The 22,973-nt window shown below is 45.3% G+C and overlaps 1 protein-coding gene across 2 annotated transcripts in view; it reads right to left on the bottom strand.

The window, feature by feature from the left end:
• Window positions 1-22,973, bottom strand: part of cadpsa (Ca2+-dependent activator protein for secretion a) — a 603,717-nt gene that overhangs the window by 493,331 nt on the left and 87,413 nt on the right. For both annotated transcript variants that reach the window (XM_070894664.1, XM_070894665.1), the window contains exon 3: window positions 21,749-22,081. In XM_070894664.1, the coding sequence (XP_070750765.1) occupies window positions 21,749-22,081 (333 nt within the window). The remainder of the gene's footprint in view (window positions 1-21,748; window positions 22,082-22,973) is intronic.

The following is a 22,973-nucleotide window of genomic DNA, read 5'->3' as shown; positions in this document are numbered from 1 at the left end:
ATCTGATTGTAGTCAGAACATATCTAGCAATGGCTTCTCTTTCTGTACCCAGTGTTATCTCCAGAGTCTCCCAAGGATTTATCCTTTGATCCCTCCAATTCCTGATCTACATGTAGCTACGTGGACATGTGGTCAGGTTACACATATACACTGACGTTAACCAGCTTTACCGCTCTCAATCCCTCCACTGCCTCTGTATTGTCAGATTACTTGTCCGATATTTGGGGCTAGATTTTACACTATTTTCGGCGTGGGTGGAAAATATGGGTTTTCCGATTGCCGGCTTGTCACCCACTTTCAAACCCCCTAGTTTCCATTTTATAAAATGGGCGTTACCATGAGCGATCTGAAATGGGCGTTAGCGTTAAATCTCTTTGACCTTCTGCCGTAAAGTGTCACCGTCCTTAGCAACGCTCGATTCCCACGATTCAGGAGGTCAAGGGTCATTATTACATGCACATAAGAGACAGAGAGAGAGAGGGATCTGAGAGGGAGTGAAAGCGTGTGTGGGTGTGGTGTGGCTGCTTTGAGAGAAAGGAGGGAAAGTTTCGAGCTTTATAGCAAATTGCGCCAAGAAACTTAGCTGTTACCAGCCAGATATTTTCCCAAATTTGGTGCTTATAATGGAGGGCGTGGAGAAGGCGACAGCACACTGTGAAGACAGTGAGGTGGGAGAGGAACAATTAAAGGACGCAAAAGAGCGAGGAAGTTCTCGGACGAGGCTAATGCCTCCCTCATGCAGGAGGTCGAGTCACGCTGGGGTGATTTGACACGGGGAGGGCATGGGAAGCTCACCCCAAAGGCCTACCAGAGGATATGGGCCGAGATAACAGAGGTGGTCTCGCCAGCGACTAACGAGGTGCGTGAGGGCAACCAATGCTGAAAGCGATGGAATGAACTTGTCGGATCCGCAAGAGTAAGTATTACAAATTATATAAATACATATAAATAAATGTAAGAGTCATGAGTGATTATCATCAGATGTGAGGTCTTTCACTTTTAGCAGGAATGTTGTACTCAAAGCCTGCGGTCATAGTGCATGTCTAAGTAACGAATGATAATTATCATAATAATCATAATTACACCTGAAGGGTTATATGTTGTATCAGTCACTGTGACAGTACCTAGCAATGATATCACTCAATGATCTCATGCCATGTCGTCCTGTCGCCTTTTACAGAAGAAGCGATTGGGGAATAGGTCCGAGCAGGGGCGAACGGGTGGGGGGCCACCAGTCATCAGCGACATCACCGACAATGAGGAACGTGTGCTCGCACTAGTGGGGAGCAAACCCCGGACAGCCACGGATGCATTTGCAGACCCTGAAGTGATGCCAAGTGAGTAAAGCTTACACCATTGCGTGATGTAAAGTCAATAGATGCCACATCTACTCATATCCGAACAATAATATATGATAGATGATTTCTAAAAGTGTCCTATAAATAATGCTGGCCTCATGAGAATCATTGCAATTCAAATGTGTTGATGGTCATGAAATGTGATGTCTGCGATGATTTTGATAGCGGTGGTGCTTTTGTTATGCATATGCTGTATGTAGCGCTGGACTTACCTTGTGACCCCAGCACCTCCTTCTCCTCTAATAATCTCATTTGTGTTTTGCAGCTCAGCCAGCAGCACGTCCCAAGGCAAGACCACAGAGGCCAGAAGCTGGGGGCGCGAGGCCAGACTCAGCGGACGAACCTACATCTGCTGCTGAGGAGCTGCGATTCTCACCCGTCCATCAGCTGGGTCCATTCTCCACGGATGAGAGCGCCGACTTTGAGGAGCCTGCATCGCCACACTCCAAAAGGCATTCCACCCCAAGGCCATCTAGTGCTCCTCGGCCATTCCCATCTCCACTCTGGAGGTACCGGACCCAAGCACCTCACCACAGGGCACCCCAGGGGACGGGGCGCCGACCCCGTGGCGGTTTCGTGGACGCGGCAGGTCTGCTCCACGAGTGCCATATGAGAGTGGAGACATGGTACAGTTGTACACAAGGACTGCTGGCACAGAGGCATTGGGGGGGGCATATCCCGACAGCTGGCCAGCATCTCCGGCACTATGACGGAGTAGGTACCGCGGATGGCAGAGGCCCTGGAGGCGATTGCCAGGAACACTGGTGGCACAGGCCTCCCAGTGGTCCCAGAGTGCAGCACTCCACCCCGAGTCTCCGCTCCCCTATTGCCAACGACACTGCTTGATCCTGCTTCTGCATCCTATAATGTTGCCACCTCGGTACCCCCTGCTCCCGGACAGAGCTGCAACTACCAGCTCTGTCTTCATTCTCCCCCAAAGAGGCACCGCCTGAGGAGCTCCTCGGCCAGGCAGCATGGGGTGAGGAGGGGAAGCGGTAGAGGAGGGGAGAAGAAGGGGAGGAGGGAAGGAAAGTGAGGTGCATCTCCGCAGGTGATGGTTTTGTTATATCTCTATCTCGGTGTATGCAATTTGTTGTAAGGTATGGGGGGGGAGGGGGCCACCCTGTTGGTTTGCATTTGTGTTCTGTGTTGTTGGACATGTTGACCATTTGATTTATGTCAATGTTCTAAAAAGTGGTGTGGGGGTGGGGTGTTTTTGCCCGTGATAATTATGGATTTCAGACCAATGGTCATAATAAATGGTTTTTATTCAACATAACCTTGTTGCGCATTGTCTCAGATAGCTGGACCATTACACACTGGTGATTCCTTAACATGAAAGGGTATAATCACACTTAACTTGAATCAAATTAAACTTTAACTGGTGATGTCCACCATTGATGTCTGAGCTGTGCACACAAAGCAGTATGTTAGCTTTGTCAATAACAGCAACATTCTTTCAGGCAAATCGCTCATTTATGAGCTGCTGACGTAAGAGTCTTGCAGCTATGTAACCACCACGGGCCCAGTGCTGCGGTCCGGAGGGGGGGGGCGTGGGCATGGTTGCATAGTCAGCCTGATTGTCTGGCCCGAGGTCAGCGTCCAGCCCCTCATCCTCCCCTTCCTCTCTCTCCTGAGGCGGACCATCAGTCCCTTCTGGCAATTTTTGTCCCCACTGATAAGCCAGTTTGTGCAGCATGGATCACATGACCACGAATTGAGCTACCTGATCAGGGTTGTATTGTCGTTCCCCTCCTGAATGCTCCAGGCATCTAAAGCGCTGCTTGAGCACAGTTATTGTTTTGTGGACCACATTGCGTGTGACTCTGTGACTCTCGTTGTATCGCTTCTCGGCCTCGGTGTGGGTGTCACTCAGTGGGGTCATCAGCCAGGTGGCGAGGCCATATAGTTTGTCACCAAGCATCCAGCATTGACCTTGTGCCTGACTGGTAAACATGTCAGAGACAGAGCTCTCACGCAGGATGTGAGCCTCATCGAAGCTGCCTGGATATTTGGCATTCACTGCCATAATTATCTGGTTGTGGTCGACAACTAGTTACACCTTCAGGGAGTGAAATCCTTTTCTGTTGCGAAAAACCTCTAGGTCCTGAGAAGGTGCCCGCATGGCGATGTGAGTGCACTGTATTGCTCTTTGCACTTTGGGGAATTTAGCAATTCGGTAGAATGCTCCAGCCCTGTCAGTCTGAGCCTCCATGGTCATAGGGAAGCTGATGAAGTCCATCTTACGCATTTACAGGGCTTCCGTGACCTGTCTAATACAGCAACGTGTGGTATGCTGAGACATAGGGGAAATGTCGAGCGCGGAGGCCTGAAAGAAACCGGATGCGTAGAACGACAGTGGCGCGGTGACCTTGACCTCGACGGACAGTGAATTCCTGAAGGTGCTGGCAGGCTGCAGGTCTGCCCTGATGAGCTGGCATATCTCACTGATAACCACTTTGTGGAAGCGCAGTCTCCAAAGGCAGGTGTTCTCGGATAAGTCGAGGTAAGACCGCTTCTCCCTGCAAGTGCGGGGGATGCATGGTCTGGACCTCCTCATCAGTCTGGCACATCTTAGATTGGGCACATAATGGTGTGCTTTAGACATTGTGCCATTTGCACTCTGCAGCATCTGCGTTGTAATCAATGCAGGCTGAGATATGGCTGGCCCCATTCCAATAAAAGTACAATGCCGATTGTTCACAAGCAATAAATTTCCCCGCGAAGACACCTACAGTAAAACCCAATCGCCCACAGTATGAAAAGATGTCTGTTCAGATGGTCACATCACCTGAGAAGAACTCCAGAGTAAATCCAAACTCCCCCGAAGTTGAAGCGACCTGTGATTTACAAAATGGCGTCCACACCGCTGTGATTAGTTCAGAACAGTTCAACTTTTTTAGAGCGGTGTTTTCGCCGAGCGATATTGTGGGCGAGAAGTGTGCGAGGAGCTGAAAGTGATGCTGGGTGATATATTGGGCGTTAGTTTCGGTAAATGTGATCTTTACGACAAGAAAAAGTGGGCGGTCGGTATTATTGAATCTCAGCGTTAATTACGTGCCGAAAGTAACGCAGGGCAATATTATGGGCATTGGGTTCGCCCATTCTAATGATTCCGCCCAAATATTGTGGGCGGGCGGTACTATTTTTTCTCGGCGATATGTACATGGCGAAAGCAATGCTCGGTGATAGGTGTCCGAGAAATGGGTGTCAGTTTCCATTTTGTGGCTAAATGGGTGATATCTGGGCGTTACACCTCATTTCAGTGGTAAAATGGACATTAAGTGAGCATTGTGCATGTAAAAATAATGGAAAGCCTTGAGTGAGTCACAATTTCCTCAAGTTATAGATATTCGGCCTCTGTCACAAACTGCATACCTTGCCACTCATTCCACCCCACCTCCCATGCTACTGTCTCAGGCTAAATGAGCCTATTCACATTCTGGGTATACTATTTGATCCCCAGCTGAGCTTCCCCTCTGTCACGCAAGCTCAGACTGACCGGACTGGAGCATTCTACCGAATTGCTAAGTTCCCCAAGGTGCAAGGAGCAATAAACTGTAAGCACATCGCCATGCGGGCACCTTCTCAGGATCTATCTGGTCTGCATCCCAGAGTACTTAAGGAAGTGGCCCTAGAAATAGTGGATGCATTGGTGATCATTTTCCAACAGTCTATCGACTCTGGATCAGTTCCTATGGACTGGAGGGTAGCTAATAAAACACCACTTTTTAAAAAGGGAGGGAGAGAGAAAACAGGTAATTATAGACCGGTTAGCCTGACATCAATAGTGGGGAAAATGTTGGAATCAATCATTAAGGATGAAATACCAGCGCATTTGGAAGGCAGTGACAGGATCGGACCAAATCAGTCTGGATTTATGAAAGGGAAATCATGCTTGACGAATCTTCTGGAATTTTTTGAGGATGTAACTGGTAGAGTGGACAAGGGAGAACCAGTGGATATGGTGTACTTGGACTTTCAAAAGGCTTTTGACAAGGTCCCGCACAAGAGATTGCTGTGCAAAATCAAAGCACATGGTATTGAGGGTAATGTACTGACATGGATAGAGAACTGGTTGGCAGACAGTAAACAGAGAGTCGGGATAAACGGGTCCTTTTCAGAATGGCAGGCAGTGACTAGTGGGGTGCCGCAGGGCTCAGTGCTGAGACCCCAGCTCTTTACAATATACATTAACGATTTAGATGAAGGAATTGAGTGTAATATCTCCAAGTTTACGGATGACACTAAACTGGGTGGTGTTGTGAGCTGAGAGGAGGACGCTAAGAGGCTGCAGGGTGACTTGGAGAGGTGAGTGGGCAAATGCATGGCAGATGCAGTATAATGTGGATAAATATGAGGTTATCCATTTTGGGGGCAAAAACACAAAGGCAGAATATTATCTGGATGGCAGCAGATTAGGAACAGGGGAGGTGCAACGAGATCTGGGTGTCATGGTTCATCAGTCACTGAAAGTGGGCATGCAGGTGCAGCAGGTGGTGAAGGCGGTAAATGGTATGTTGGCCTTCATAGCTAGGGGATTTGAGTATAGGAGCAGAGGGGTCTTACTGCAGTTGTACAGAGCCTTAGTGAGGTCTCACCTGGAATATTGTGATCAGTTTTGATTTCCTAATCTGAGGATGGACGTTCTTGCTATTGAGGGAGTGCAGCGAAGGTTCACAAGACTGATTCCCGGGATGGCGGGACTGTCATAGGAGGAGGGACTGGATCAACTGGGCCTTTATTCACTGGAGTTTAGAAGGATGAGAGGTGATCTCATAGAAACGTATAAGATTCTGACGGGACTGGACAGGTTAGATGCGGGAAGAATGTTCCCGATGTTGGGGAAGTCAGAACCAGGGGACATAGTCTTAGAATAAGGGGTAGGCCATTTAGGACTGAGATGAGGAGAAACTTCTTCACTCAGAGAGTTGTTAACCTGTGGAATTCCCTGCCGCAGAGAGTTGTTGATGCCAGTTCATTGGATATATTCAAGAGGGAGTTAGATATGGTCCTTATGGCTAAAGGGATCAAGGGGTATGGAGAGAAAGCAGGAAAGGGGTACTGAGGGAATGATCAGCCATGATCTTATTGAATGGTGGTGCAGGCTCGAAGGGCCGAATGGCCTACTCCTGCACCTATTTTCTATCTTTCTATGTCACAAAGACCCCCTACTTCCACCTCCATAACATTGGCCATCACAACCCCTGTCCTAGTCCATCCACCGCTGAAACCCTCATCAATGCCCTTATCATCTCCAGACGCAAACTTTTACAATGCTCTCCTTGCCGGCATCCCATTCGCCACCATACATAAACTTTAGCACATTCAAAACTCTCTTGCTCGTATCTTATCCCACACTAAATACCGAATATCCATCACATTGTCCTTGTTGAACTACACTGACTCCTGATTGCCCAACACCTCAAATTTAAAATTCTTCATGGCTTTCCTCTCCCCATCTCTGTAACTTTCTCCAACGCTATAACTCCCCCCACCCCGTCGGAAACTCTCTGTTGCTCTTATTCTAGCCTCTTGTGCAACCCCCTTGCTTTGCCCTACCGCTATTAGCTGTACATAGAAACATAGAAAATAGGTGCAGGAGTAGGCCATTCGGCCCGTCGAGTCTGCACCGCCATTCAATGAGTTCATGGCTGAACATGCAACCTCAGTACCCCATTCCTGCTTTTTCGCCATACCCCTTGATCCCCCTAGTAGTAAGGACTACATCTAACTCTTTTTTGAATATAGTTAGTGAATTGGCCTCAACAACTTTCTATGATCGAGAATTCCACAGGTTCACCACTCTCTGGGTACTTACAGCAGTCCTGGCCCCACACTCTGTAATTCCCTCCGTAAACTCCTCCACTTTCCTTTTTCTTATGTTCTTATTGTCCATTGAGTTCTATCTTCCCCAGTAATCATTGAGACCGTCAGAAAGCCTTAAAAAGGCTCAGTCACATAAAGCATCCAAGTGCATTAACAACATGCACCTAAGAAAGGAGAAGAAGCTGATGAAATTGTTTTAGTTCAATAGAAAATATCATGATGCACAGAGTTTTCTCAAAGATCAATAAATCATTAATGCTAAGAACTTATAATGATGTTAGATTTGTTGTAAATTTTAAAGAAAGACTTGGATTTATATAGCGCCTTTCACGACCACCGGACATCTCAAAGCACTTTATAGCCAATGAAGTACTTTTGGAGTGTAGTCACTGTTACTTTAGGTGGAAAATGTCTTTAAAAATAATACATAAAGATACTCAGTGAGGACCAGTAGCACACAACATTAATTCCATGAGCAGGAGGCAAGTTTGTTGCGAATAACATGTGAAATATAATCATATCATACCTACAATAGAGCCAAGCACTCATTAAATACTTGGAACTTATAACTAGATAACAATTATGCCAATAGTAAGAAGCACAATTAGAGATGAACTGCAATACTATTTACATTAAATACTGGGTAAGGATTGAATTTCATGTCTTTTAAGATAGGTTAATGCTGTGGCTTCCTTTCTGAGGTACAGTGGAATGTGTGTGTAGCAATGATAATGAAAGCTTCTACATTCAGATACATGTCAGTTTCCTTTCTGTGTCAATCACCCGTAAAACAAGTATATGAATGGCTTATCTTAGTGAATGTGCACAACAATTGATCACACTACTGTAATCGTGAAGACTGAATTTTCTACTGACATCACACTGGAAGATAATTGCTCCAGTTGACTGTGTATAACATTACAGCACTCAGGAACACTTTCTGGATCTGAATTTTCATTTGCTGTAGCTTTATCAGAGCTAGTGAACTGTAATAACACAATAATGATATGTAATGCCCAGAATTCAGTTGTGACAGATTTATAATAAATGTTTAAAGAGCAAGTATAATCTGCTGAATTGCCAATACAGTCTTCTCTTAATTCAAATGATCTGATCAAGACCTTCTTTGCGATGTTACAAACATTGCTTAATTCAAAGTATTGGATCAGTCAAAAATTTTAGAGCAAAAAACGACGGATTTATCAGAAGTATATTAATATCCCGCATCTCAGAAATACCTGCACACTTACTGCTGTCGCTCATCACCTCCTGGAAATCCAGCTTTCAAAGTGTTGGCTGCAGGTTGCCTGCCTGTTGACATTCTATGTAAATCTCTCCCTCCTGTAACATCACCAAATTCTGCTTCACAAATGAGAAATGCTATTCATAATCCACTCTCCTCATTTATAATGTCACTGCATCAGAGCTTCACAATCTCCCTTGGGCATGAAACAGCAACAAAGGACAATTGTAAAGTAAACAGATACCTTCCTTTATCATTTTGTAACAATTCAGTAGAATATCTTTTTATTTAATGATGAGTACATCAAGCTAAGCTTGTAACGTTTTGCATTTACATGCCGATATAATTATTACATTCACCATCACAATTAAGGTAACTATTGTTCTAATGACAATTTGCAAGAGAGGATCCCAAGGCTGTCACTGCAATCTGTATTATTTGGTAAAGAGGAAAATGAAGAGGAGAATATTTTATCTAGGACAAATTTATTGCTTTCCGGTTTTACTCTGGATTTGCACCAATTTCAAATTGGAGGACAAACAACTTGCTGTATGCGTCACTGGCCACAGCAGAGATCATTAATTTCTCCACCAGAGTTTTCTACGTAGAGACTATGGGCTGCATTTTCAGCGTTCCCAATTTTGGGGCGCTAATCGCGGCGGGGTGATCCCGATATTCGGCAAAAGTGAGGATCCATGATCGGGGGCCTTAAATCACGTGTTACACAATGGACTTTGTGCGCCCGAACCGAAAATCGCGGCGTTAAAAGATGCGACCGTTTTGCACATGTGCAGTTGCGTTTTTGTTTTCCCGGGCGCAGACATTCTTTCAGGGCGCAGTGGCTTCCGGCGCGCATGTGCAGATTACCCGCCCGACTTCTTCAGAGATGGAGCAGCAGGAGGGCAGGCAGCGTGCCAGGCGTTTGTCCACGGATACTGCTGAGGCCTTAGTCCACGCAGTGGAGAGGAGGTGGACATCACTGCATCTGGTTGGGGGAGGGAGACCATCACCAACAATTTTCAAGAGGTTCTGGTGTGAAATTGCACAGGAGTTTTCTGCAGCAGACACGGTTGCCGGAACTGTCACCCAATGCCGCAAAAAGTTTAACAACCTTACCAGGGTCGTCAGGGTGACTATCATTCACATTCATGTATGCCTACTGTCCTTCCAACATGAACGTCAGACACTATGTGAAGTCTCTCATGTATCTGCCCATTCTCAAAGTTTTTCAGCCTGTGGGATGAGTTTCATAATGCATCACAAAGCTGAAGGCTGACTTCTACAGCCATTGCCTCTGAATTAAGGATGCACATACGCTCTTGTTCCCTAATCATCGAGAACTTTCCTCGCAATACACACTCACTGCTGATGTGGGTTTCATAAAGATCACCTGCAGCTGCTACACTACGTCCCTCTCAGCATTGAGCAATTGCTCACAAAGCTCATGCAACATCCACACAGGTTGAAGGGAAGACATTTGCATATCCACACAGTCTCAGCTATTGAACTATGGTAGGCATATGTGGCACAACAGGAGGTGTACCCTTTCTTGACCCTTCCTATTTTTCTCATTGCAGGTGAAGCTCTCACACAACAGGCGTGAGCAGCGCCGGACAGGCAGCGGTCTGCCTCAGCTCCTCGATTCAACATATGTGGAGGGTCGAGTGTCGGCCCTCATTGGAGCACCAGCTCGGACAGTTGCTGGGGGCGATGCTGAGCCCCCTTTGGGTAGCAAGGGCATGTAAATGGATTGCGCGATTGACGTGACTTCATTGAGACATATCATGAAGTGGCGTGGGGCCTTCACATGCACATGTGCAATGCCACCTTCCTGCTATCACCCTGCCCCCTACCCTGCTGCTAACCACACGTCTGTTGTTTTCTGCGTGCAGAACAGCCAGAATTGCGACAGGCGTCCAGGGAGCCATCAACATCTGGCCATGGGGGAGATGATGGGGCGCGCAAGGACACTGTTATGCCTGAGCCACTGAGCCCACCAGTTTCCCTGGACAAAGCACATCTGGGGACGAGCCCGCTTTCCCTGGCTTTGGGACATCGGAGGCTCCTGGCCCCAGGAGCCAACAGGAACGCGCAGCAAGAGGGGAATCTTGGAGGCCAGCTCTCCGGAGGGTGAGTCGGCAAAGTAGGTCTGCTGAACTACAGGCAGACATGGAACTGCACTTGGTGGAAATATCCAGGGAAAACACAGACCTGCACCATGAGCTCCTGGGTGGATTGGGTCGGATGCCAGAGAGCATCGTCAAACTTGGTGTGACTGTTGCAGAGGCAGTGTCACGAATTGTCCTTATAACTCAGACTCCAGCAAGGCCATCATTGCCCACTCACAGAGGCAGGTGGCCTCCAACAGTGTCATTGGCGTTCCAGAGTGAGTGGCGCGTGCCATTGATCACGTTGCAGCTTCAATCAAATCGCAGGCACAAGCTACGCTCCAGCTTGGTGATGTGATCTGGTCAATGACTGGTACCATCCTCTCGATGTTCTTCACTGTCCAAAGGAGAAGTGGTGGTGCCGAAGCAGACCAGCAAGTTGTGGAGACACATCGTGCTCCCGGTGTTAATGCCCAGCCCCGTCGGAATCTCAGTGGCTCCCAGGAAATGGAAGGTGCTGTCTTTCCTCAGGATGACAGCATTCCGGTTCCCACCGCTGACTCTCCAACAATGCATCCTACGTGGTCCACACCCCAGCTACCAGTGACTGCTTCCACTGATGATGAGGTGCAGTAGTCCGTAACCGGGCCTTCTAGGCCCAGAGCTGGTCCAGGGCATCCTCATACATCCTCTGCACTGTCTGCCCCCTAACACAGCAGTCCTCGAGCAGCCTTGCTGTACACACTGAGACCTCAGTGAGGAGGAGCAGCAGGCGTGGGAGAGGGGTAAAGGTTCGGGGTGGAAAAGCACAGGGCAAGTCCCAATAAGGGGTCGCACAAAGTGATGCAAATGCATTCAGATGTCATGAGTGCTTCTGTAGATACTTAATTTGTTACAATTTAATGTAACCTGAGAAAGTTGCAGCAGGATGCTGTTTATTGTATAGTTTTGTTTTGATGGCTTGAAGTGTCGTTTGCTTTTGGTGTTTTCGGTGACGTTTTCAAATTGTTTGTTCATTGAATCGTTGCCTTTGTTTGGGAGGTCGGCTTTGAAACTTTTGTGCATTAAATTATAACTTTGAGCCTTTGATGTCTTGTGTATCATTGCGAAGCTCAGCATAGATGTACCTTTATGACAGCACATAGTGTGGCCAGTATTAGATGCATCCCTCAGCTTACTCGACTCAAGCAAGCCAGCCCATTATGAGCTGGCGACGTGCAGCTCTTGCTCCAGCAGCATCTCCACCCTGTTTCCCCCGTGGTTTGGGTGGCTATCCAATAGGGGCCTCACCAGGCTTATCTTCGTCGTCATCCTCCTCCACCAGAGGTGGGCCTGCAATCCCCATTGGCAATGCCTGGCCCCTGATGAGTGCCAAGTTGTGCAGCATGCAGCACAGCACAATGGCCTCGGAGACCTGTTGAGGGGGATATTGAAGGCTGCCTCCAGAGCGGACAAGGCATAGATAGCAGGGGGCATGTCTGTGTCAGCATTTCCTCTCAGAAGCGCGTCCTTCTAACACACTTTTCCTCAGAAAGCTGGAGGTATGGCTGTTGGTGCCTGGAAACCCAAGGAGGGGTAAGCCATCCTCCCCTTACATTTCTGGCCTCTCAGCCGTGGCCCGACATGGCCAGCAGCCCTTCTCCTAGCTTGACAACTCCTGGCAATGCCAACCAGCATGATACGCTAGTGAGCTACCAGTGGCCCATAAAACTATTTCTCCGACGTCGTTGGAAGACTGTAATGGCAGATCAAAGGAACGTTTGCAAATCTGACATTCACGCAATGTTCCATTCCCAACCGTTGCAGAAAAAGTGAACTGCGATGTAGGATCCTCATCCATTTAATTAAAAACACTGACAATACCGCCTGCTGCACCCTGGGACCACCATCTTTTTCAGAAGTTTCCTGGGGCGTACATTAAATGAGACGTAAGGGCCAAATTTTCCATCCGGGGCGTTAGCGTAGCGTTGCGCAACAATGCATGCCATGATCTCAGTCAAACTGGAGGACGGGACGGTAAGTTTTTGCGCTGCCGCAAATCAGGAGGCCAATTTACCGGCCGGTTGCTAAAACCTGGACGCCTGGCGTAAAGTCCAGAAACACCACTTACCGCCCCTCTGGGGTGCAAACAGAGCCACAAGAGAGCCGAAAATCCAGCCCTATGGTGGTAACTGCAAAAGAAAGAAAACCAAGGCCGAATAGTACAAATAAAAACACAAGGGAGTCGAGGCTATTTGGATATAACAAATTAATATGACTTTGCTTCAGTCACAATTAAGTGGTGCATTTTCATGACAATGTGTACTGGGTTTCCATCTGCAGCTGTTGATCAAAAAAACTCAGGATGTGGGTAACATTATATTTATTGTCCATCTCAGGTAATTAAGGTGCTTGTTAGGCCACTTCAGAGGGCATTGAGAGTCAACCACATGGTATGGCACTAGAGTCACGTGTAGATCAGAGCAGCAGGGATGGTAGTTTCCCTTTGCTGAAGGATATTAATAAGCCACTTGGGTTTTTACAACAATTCACAAATGACCAGATTTATTGAATTCAGTTTCACAACATGCCCTGGTGAGAACTGAAGTCATAATATCTGAATTAGTAGTCCAGTACCATAATCACCACACTACCACTTTTCAACACAGATACACCCTGCTGGGTATCCGATTCAATGTTGAGCTCAAAATCTCAAACGGCCCTGGCTTTTTAGAAAGCTACCTTATTCTCCCCTACCATTAGGTCAATAAAGTTTTTGTGGAGACCTGTTCGAACCCAGTATCTGATCCAGCGTGGCACCTTCTTACAGGGCATCTGTGGGCAAGGCAAGAAACAGCGAGATTCTTCAACCAATCAGATTGAAGAATCCTCACTGAGACATGCTGGGGGGGGGGAGGCGGTAACTTTAACCCTCCCAAAACATGTTTTAATAAGGTTAAAATAAACTTACCTTCATGGACAGGGTTTTTAATATAAAAATTAGTGATAAAATGTAATTTTTCTATCTTTTAAAACTCTTACGCTAGTAAAAGCAGGTCTCACCCCTGCTTTTATCAGGCGTCAGAGTTTTAAGGACTTTCGCTGTGCAGGAGTTGGGCAAATAATCTCTGCCCGTGAAGGCCCTTCTCCTGGGGATGCGTACGATCGTTCAAAATTAATGTTGACAGGTCGCAAGTGTCGGGTTTAGGCACATGCACTTCGTGCGGCTAAACCCGGAACTTGCGGGGCCTCTTCAGCCGAGCATGCACCCGGAAAGGCCATAATTTACGCCCCATTGACTTCTGAAGGAATGAGACTCCACACTTACAAAATTACATTTTCAGGGCCAGAGAGGTTGTTTGGCAGTGATTATCACTTCTCACACCATAAAAAAATTCACTTGCGCCTTAATGCACTAGCCCTAACTTTTTATATCATCTTTAGTGGGGAACTAGTGGGCAAGTACTCCAAGTTCACACCACTGCATCGATTTCAGTGTTGAGTTTATCAGCGATGAATGCAACAACATACCCTGTGGAGGAGTTGGGTAACTCTGTCAGCAACTAATGGATTTCTGCATTTAACTGTGCATTTGTGGAGGCTGGAAGTTGCAGTCTGATTTACTCCATAATAACAGTGACCCTCACCGTAATTCCTAACCCAAAATCCGGTCCTTACTCTTCCAGAATTAAACTGAGCTTTTTGTGTTGTTCTCAAGACTGCCACATTTATTTCTTCCCGTGCACTGGAACAAAACCATTATGGATTTGTGTTCTTTCTACTTCCTTTAGGTAATACTAGCGGTTTATTTTTTTGAGTTATTCTATACTGTATAGATAAAATTATGAAATAAATCAATTGAGATTTAAGTACAATGCGACCTAAAATATGATTAAGCATAGCTTGAGCTAACTTGGTCTGCATCTAATACAAATAAAAATATGAAACAGTGCATGTCAAGGATGATCTCACAAAGGATAACAATTGCTGAAGCTGTAATGATATGTATTTTAGTACACCATTTACTGAACAAAAGTTACTTCATTGATAATAAATAATCTCCACTACTCACAGCCATTCGCTGTAATTATTAGTTTTGATGACCGTCTTGCTAGTAAGAGACCAAACCACGAATTCAGGCTTTTACAGGATGTCAATGATGGTGACCCCTGGAGTGGTTAATAGAGACAGTACCAATTTGGGAAATTAATTGGATGCTATCCAGCAGACTGCAATTTTTAAAATTCCTACGTTTATGAAATATATTGGTGAATCCTTTGTCATGCAATGATCTACAACCATACTCAGCAAATGTTTGAGGAAGTTTTTCATTAAACCAGCGTGGAGAGCGCGCTGGCAACCTCAAGAGTATCTTCAGTAATTTCCCAATCTGTCTCAAGCTGACAGAGTGAAATATTCATGCAATAAATGATTTCATACTTTAAAGAACTGCAATGGAAAATCTACAGAATGTCCAGAGACAGTTTGACAATTAAACATTGACATTTGTTTGGCCCGTACTCCAAATACAGATGTGCCTTATTTGACCAGAAATTGTCGATTTGAGCAGCACAACTTTACACAAAAAGAATGATATTGATAAACAATTCAACAGTCGCCTCTGATTTAGAACTGTGCCTCAGTCATCAGCATCTTTTATCTTGTTTTTTGTTATGGGCTTAATAAAGTCACAAATTCCCACTGGCCACCATTTTAACCATGCACTTGTTTCTGTCGGCCATGGAGCTCGGCAGAAACAGACAGGGGCCATGTGAATACATGTAATTAGAGGTCCGATAATGCAATTAAGACTCCAAACCCATTTTAAAGAGACATTGCCAGTGAAACGTAGCTGGATTGGTCTTCCGGAGCCACTGAAGCAGTATTTAAAGAAGCACTCACCTGCAGGGAATTGGATCATACAATATACATGCCGTTGTGCTGTTTGAATTGCCAGGAGAGTTTCCAGCTTCCAGATTGATTCTTTCTGGCATTTTCTGCCTTACTTACTCTCAGCAAGCTCTATCTGCTATTATTAGCAGTTTCATCTGGATGCAGCGAGAAGTGGTGAAATAAGAGTAGCATCAGCAGCATAACCAGTGACCAGCATGAACCGCAGCTGGTGAGGGGGGCTGCTCATAGGAGTCCATACCCAGCACCGAGGGTGTACATACCAGAAGCCAGTCTCTTGGACCTATCTGAAGACCAGCACATTAAGAGTCTGCACTACTCTGGGCAGGTTGTTGCAAACTTCTGCAGCCTCCTGCAAGAGGGCTTGCTTTCTGTTGGATCAGAGACCCATGCTTTGCCAGTGACTCGGGCTGGGTGTTTCACCATGTGCAGAATTTGCAGATCCCTTTAGCTCACTGACTAATCCATGCAGAATGTCTGTGTTAGTGCTTGGGAGGGATGAAGCGCACAACAGGAAGATTGCGAGATATCTTCTTCTGCAGGGTTCAGGTATTGTGAAAGATCTCGACGAAAGACAAAAGGGACAAGAGTTAGAATGGACATTACCAGGTGACAGTCTTCAGAACGCACTTTGAAGTTGTGAAGTTGCTGAGGGGAATGACGGATTGCATTACTTAAATAAAGCAATATACAGAAACCCTGCTCAGATGATCTACCAGCCGTGTCATCCCAGATGGCCATGGCTTTTCCTGGGCTACCACTCTCCAGGGATTTGTGCTCCATTTGGATGAGGACTATTAGGCCTTGCTCCTCTACCAGGCATCTTGCTCTTTTGTCCTGCAGAGAGAGCGAATGTTAGTGAGTGGCCATTGAAAAAGTAAGTGGAGATGTGCAGGATTTGTGCAGAAAGACCATTTGCTAAGAGTGGGAGAAGAACGATGCAATGTTGGCAGGTGCTGTTGAGAGAGGTGGAGAAATGGAAAGCTATACTTACTCTTGCTGCTTATGTGAGGTAATTGAAGCATTTACTACGTTGAACCTAGATCCTGGGGGGTGATGCTCCTGGCACTGACCCTCTCAGCCACCTCTGTCCAGGCCTGCTGGGATAGTCACGCTGGGGAACAGTACTTCCATTACTGCCCTGATCTTCTCCACCAGGACCTCCAGGAAGGCATCAAAAAACCTTGGGTAGCCATCCAACTCATTTCTGGTCACAGAATTCTGTCCAGCATTGTTACAAAGCAAGGAACACAACCTCCCTTTAAGAAGTACTTTAAATAGGCCTTGGGTAGTTTGCTGGAAATCACAGTATGTTCGGGTGAGCAGCTCGTTAATCCTATTAAAGTGAGCCTCAGGAGTTAAAATCACCTGGGTCTCACGCTATCGATGTCATGGAAACATAGGAACAGAAGTAGACCAATCAGCTCCCGAGTATACTCCACCATTCATGGCTGATCTGTATCTCAGCTCCATATCTCTTGAAACCCTTACCAAACAGAAATCTGTCAATCTCCGATTGTCCTAGTCTTTTGAGGCAGAGAACTCCATATTTCTATTACCCTTTGTCTGAAAAAGTGCTTCCTCATTTCCTTCCTAAATGGCCTAGCTCTAGTTTGAAGATTATGTCCCCTCATTCGAGGGAATCTTAAATTGCTTCCTCAGGTGTGGGTTAACACTGCATCATAATCAGCTTGCTTTAAAATACTCGGCTTTGAAATTATGTTACGGGATAATAGCATATGAACACTTAATATGTTTGCCTGAGATTTCTTTGTGCTCCATTTTAGCAGAGCATTAACCCATTTATTTTAAGCATTCATACACTATTACTCACAATGCAATTTTGGAGCCCCAGTGGATGAATTTGCCCCTTTCCAAAAGCTCTGTTAGCAGCGTGCTAATGAATTATCGCCTGGGGCAGGTGGTGGAAGCGACCCACCTGGAATTGCCCCCAGGATGCTGTGGACGAAAATATGTTTGTGCCGTGACACGTACTTTTCGCTCCAGGAGGGGGCGCACACGATGATGAGGTCATCGCCGTGCGAGCCAATCCTTTATCGCCCCGCGCCGCCCCCTTTGCGCTCCACGGGGGAAATTGCCCCGTTGGATGTAAGATTGGCATGGGTCGAAGCCAATGACAGCTTCGCGGGTCGGGAATCTATCGTGGCTGGGGCGCCCCGACAGCCTCTGATACCGTCCTGGATTTCTTTTGATTCAAAGACATTTAGCTTCCGGGGCATTTAGCTGCCCATCTTGCTGGGCGCTAAATTTTCAGTTAATTCAAATTGTACACCCCAAATGGGGCATGGGGCAATTTTGCCCCTCCCCTAGTCTCCATCCAAGCAGAATGTGAAAGCGAGCAAGAGGGAGTTAAGAAGAGCATCACATTTACATCTGCAAACTTCAATACCACAACATCCATTCAGCTGAACCTTTCCATTACATTGAACTTCCTGTCATATGTCTAACTTGAGATCCTGGTCTGGAATGACTGGCCCACGTGAATCTAAATTACAATCCTTTTGGCCTGCATCAGTCTTTTGGACGAGATGTTAAACCTTTGCCCTCTCAGGTGGACGTAAAAGACCCCATGGCACGATTCGAAGAGAAGCAGAGGAATTCTCCCCAGCTCCTGGCTAATATATATCCCTCATCACTAAAAAACAGATTATCTGGTCATTATCTCATTGCTGTTTGTGGGAGCACAAATTGGGTGCCACGTTTCCTACTTTACAACAGTGACTACACTCCATTTGGGACGTCCTGAGGTTATGGAAGGCGCTATGTAAATACATGTTCTTTCTTGCATCGCCAGCTCTCTAAATTCTGTAACTGGATTCAAAGTGCTCCCAGAAAATGTAACAACTTGTATTCACTATAGGAGCAAAAGTGCTAAGATATTTTTTTCTTATTTGCTCCTTTAAGCACTGATTAAAATTTGCCACTACATCACATCAATGTAAGCATCTGTGACAAGAGAGCAAAACATTTGCAAAAAGCAATTCGAGTGCAATCCAGAGACACAAGCACCTGTATCACAATGGGTACACATCTCTGGGCAAAAATACTTTCTGCAACTGCATTGTTAACTTATGGGGCCCAAGTTTCCACATGATTTGCGCCTGATTTTTAGGAGCAACTGGTGGAGAACGGACTATCTTAGAAATCGCAATTCTCCACATTTTTTTTTCTGCAGTTCTAGTCAGGTAGAACAGTTCTACTTTGGAACAGAATTTTTTCTTCAAAAGGGGGCGTGTCCGGCCACTGACGCCTGATTTCAAAGTTTTCACAGTGAAAACGTACTCCAAACTAAAGTAGAATGGAGCAAGTGAAGATTTTTGTAGAACTGAAAAAACCTGTTCTACACATTAAAAAATCAGGCGCAGGTTACAAATTCGGCGTCCAGAACGAGGTGGGGGGGGGGGGGGGGGAAGGGAACTCATTAAATTCTACAATAAATCCTTATTTATACTTCTACAAATATTATACAAATAAATCCAACCTGGATAAACATTTATAAGCAAAGAAAAGATTAAATAAACCATCTTCCTACCTGTGTGAAAGTGCTTCAGGCACGGAGAATTCTGCAGGCGTTCGTTGCCGCGGGGGGGAGGGGGGGGGGGGAGAAGGGAACAGCCGTTTCGTTCCCGCGGGGGGCGGAAGGAGACAGTGAGAAGGCTGCAAGAGCTGATGTGCTGATGGCAACGTGCTTTTATTAAAAAATGTTCAAAAATTAAACAGCTACAAAGAACTACAAAAATGGCCGAGTGCCAATGTTTTTTTCACACTGAGCATGCGCGAATGCTCCAATGCGCACACGCAACGTTGCCGGCAGGAAAAAAACTAATTTAAATAGTACCCGCCCCCTCCCACTTACAAAATCGGCGCAGTGCCAAGGAGACAAGGAGCTGCAGAACGCTCCAGAATTGCGAGTTTTTTTTTAGGCACCGTTTTAGGCGCTAAAAACGGGCGCCCAGCTCGGAGGGGCTCCCGTTTTTTATCGTGTGGAAACTTGGGCCCATGATGTTGGAAACAGTTAACAGGAGATTTCAAATAAAAACAAACATTGCTGGAGATACACAGCAGGTTAGCTAGCATCCATAAATAAAAAGAGACAGCTTATGATTGTAAGTGTGTGCCCTTCATCAGAACTGATAAAGGGAACACAACGCACATATTCATCTGTCGTTCCTTCTTACAGATGCTGCTTGATCTGCTTTATATTCCCAGCATTTCCTGCTTTATTGCAGATTTGCAGTTATTTTCTTTTAATTATTGGAAATTTCTTTCAATTAACAGACAATATAGATAGAATGTTGTGACTAAAGATTCCAGGCTTGGAGTAATTTTCAACTGTTAAAAATGTTACTTTAGATCCTAGTCCCCAAACACAGTGTACCCGAGTCCGTCTAAGCAGAGCAGCTGCCACTAACAGAGAAACACAATATTATGACAGAGATTTGTGCTGGTATTTGACAGATATTTATACTATTATTACTTTGACAAAATATATTGTACGTATACATAGAATAGCGCTGTTTTATGGCTGTGTTTCAAAAATTATTCATGAATTAAAAAACAAAATAACGCAAGAAAATTTCACTCATCGTGTTTGCGTGCTCCACCCTACAACACACATGTTTGTGAATGTTCGGATATTGGGCTTGAAATTTGGTTGGAGGGTTTCGAAGGCGCTAATGTTGGGCTGACACTAAATTTAGTGCTGGAAAACTTTTAGCGACAGGAACAGTGTGAGTGGAGTGGAGCGCAAAGGGAAGCCTTCCACACTTCTCTTAAGGCGGTAGGCCGGGTGCGCAACTGAATATCCCGTGCTAAAAGAGCCGGCTTCAGAGCGACCCAAGCGAGGCCTCCTTGCAAAAAGAAAATCGGAACAGCAAACACAAAAAAGTCCCTATACATTACTCACTTCAAATAAAGTTAAAGTGCAAACAAAAACTATCACACTTATCCCGTGCAGTCACTCCGTCCCTGAGCGCCCCGGGACAGCTCTGCATGCCAGCTTTCTCTGGCGGTGTCACTACAGAGCGCCACGAGTGCTGAGCAAACCAAATTTTGCTTCCGTGTCGATGCCTGGTGCGTTGTACACTGGCGCGACACTCCAGTATGATATTCCTCAGCGCCGCAGGTACCAGCACACTGAATTTTCTGAGCAGAGTGAATGTCAATGCTCACGGCTGCAAACCCTTTTGTGTCCCTGTATCGTCCTCGTGAGGGGCGCTATCCAACCAAATTTCTCCCCAAGGCCTGTTCATTTAAATGACCCAACACATAAAATTCATTTTGATCTCTTTCCCATTGCTTAGTTTCTATTTGTTCAAGTGAAAAAAACAGTCTTTGCTTGTATTACTTTGTTTAAAAACGACTCGTGACGTACTGGGGACTTAATTGCGGCTGCCATCAGATGTTTATGGTATTGAGTATTTTTAATAATACATGGGGCTTTAAGTGGCCTGAGCAAACAAATCACCATCACTCAATCACTTTCACCAATCACTATCACCCTCAATCACTATCACTCAATCACTATCACCATCACTCAATCACCATCACTCAATCACCATCACTCTCCATTATGAACAAGATTAATATGTGCAGCCCTTAATCGTATTGTCCTTAATAATATAAGTCCTCCCTCCTCAGATTCCAGACCAGTACAGATTCTTATCACTATCCTAAATATTATAATTCGCAATATTAACACGATTAACTTCAATGGAAAAGAAAATCAGACAGTGAAAAACAGGCTGCCGATTCATTATAACCATTTTTGCGCTTCCACCCAACATAAACTTATACCTTCATTGAGCTTTAACAAATGTGTGCTGCTGTAAATTTATCAAATTTTAAAATATCCCTCCATCAACAAAAAGTTAAATTTTTTTTCCAAAAAGCAGAATTTCAGAGATGTGACGAAGTAATATTTTACTTCAGTTACCAGGTAAAAGGTACAGTCTTGTGACAGACAAATCATTCAACAGCAAACAAGACGGAGCCTGGAAACCTGGACAGCTTTAACAATATTGTGAGTTAGAACTATCTGGTGACATCACTCTAAAATAACAACTTCCTGCTATCATCTCTCAGACATCAAATTGTTTCTACTTCTTTATCTCTATGTTGTAACCAAATCAGACCTCATGATTGTGGTGTCCAAAAACTGTTGCCTCTGGCTGTTCTACAAAATTGGAATCACAGAAGATTTACCAAATAACTGAACCCAATTGTGACAGCAATCTGCTTTCATCAGTGCATTGAGTCAACAGAGTTGGCCATAATAGAAAATAAAAAAATTGCTTCACCTGACATGCGTTGTACAGTAGTTGATGCTCAAATTTTTTGATCCCCAGGATTTGCTGAAACATTTCATACAGCTGCTCCTTGCTGAGGATCAGCTCTGATGCTGCACTAGCTGTCATTCGGGCCTGTTGCTTGCGTGGATCCTCTTCACCACGGTATATTGCATCAAACTTTGCCATCCAAGAACTCAGGACTGTCTCCTTGCTGAGGCCATCAATCTCTGGCAAACTTCGAACTCGCTTTTCAATGTGTTTCTTAAACACCTCTCGGGAATCATTCGCAGAGCACCCACCACTTTGCACCATTCTGGACACACGATCACTTTTCAGAAACACCTAGAATGTGAAGTAATTTCAACAACAATTACTTTCATGAATTCTTTTAGACGTTACTAAAAAAAAACTTAGAATCATAGAATGGTTACACAGCACAGAAAGAGGCCATTCAGTCCGTCGAGCCTGTGCCGGCTCTCTGCAAGAGCACTTCAGCTAGTCCCACTCCACCGCCCTTTCCCCATAGCCCTGCAATTTTTTCCCTTCAGGTACTTATCCAATTCGCTTTTGAAAGCCACGATTGTATCTGCCCCCACCACCCTTTACGGCAGTGCATTCCAGATCCTAACCACTCGCTGCGTAAAAAAGATTTTCCTTATATCGCCTTTGGGTCTTTTGCCAGTCACCTTAAATCTGTGTCCTCTGGTTCTCAAGCCTTCCGCCACTTCTGGAAATACAATGTTTCAAATTAAATTCTCAAATATTTCACAACAAAATACTAATTAATCTATCAATAGCAGATCAAGAAGTTGAAAATAAATGGTACTTTTTTCCAATTCTGGGCAGGACGTGAAGGTTTTAGAGAGGGTACAGAAGAGATTTATGAGAATGGTTGTAGAGATGAGAGATTACAGTTACATGGATAGACTGAAGAAGCTAGGGTTGTTCTCCTCAGAGCAGAGAAGGCCAAGAAGAGATTTGACAGAGGTATTTAAAATCATGAACGGTTTAGAGTAAATAAAGAGAAATTGTTGTCAATGGCTGAAGGGTTGATAACCAGAGGGCACAGATTTAAAGTGATTGGCAAAAGAAACAGAGGCAACAGGAGCAAAAACCTTTTTACGTAGCCAGTGGCTAGGATTTGAAATGCATTGCTTGATAGGGTGGTAGGGTGGTTGATACAGATTCAATAGTAGCCTTCAAAAGGGGATTGGATAAATACTTGAAGGAGAAA

The sequence above is a fragment of the Pristiophorus japonicus genome, chromosome 12, assembly GCF_044704955.1.
Source record: "Pristiophorus japonicus isolate sPriJap1 chromosome 12, sPriJap1.hap1, whole genome shotgun sequence".
Lineage (NCBI taxonomy): Eukaryota > Metazoa > Chordata > Chondrichthyes > Pristiophoridae > Pristiophorus > Pristiophorus japonicus.
The sequence above is the reverse complement of the archived record's forward strand: the minus strand, read 5'-3'. Positions and strand labels throughout refer to the sequence as shown.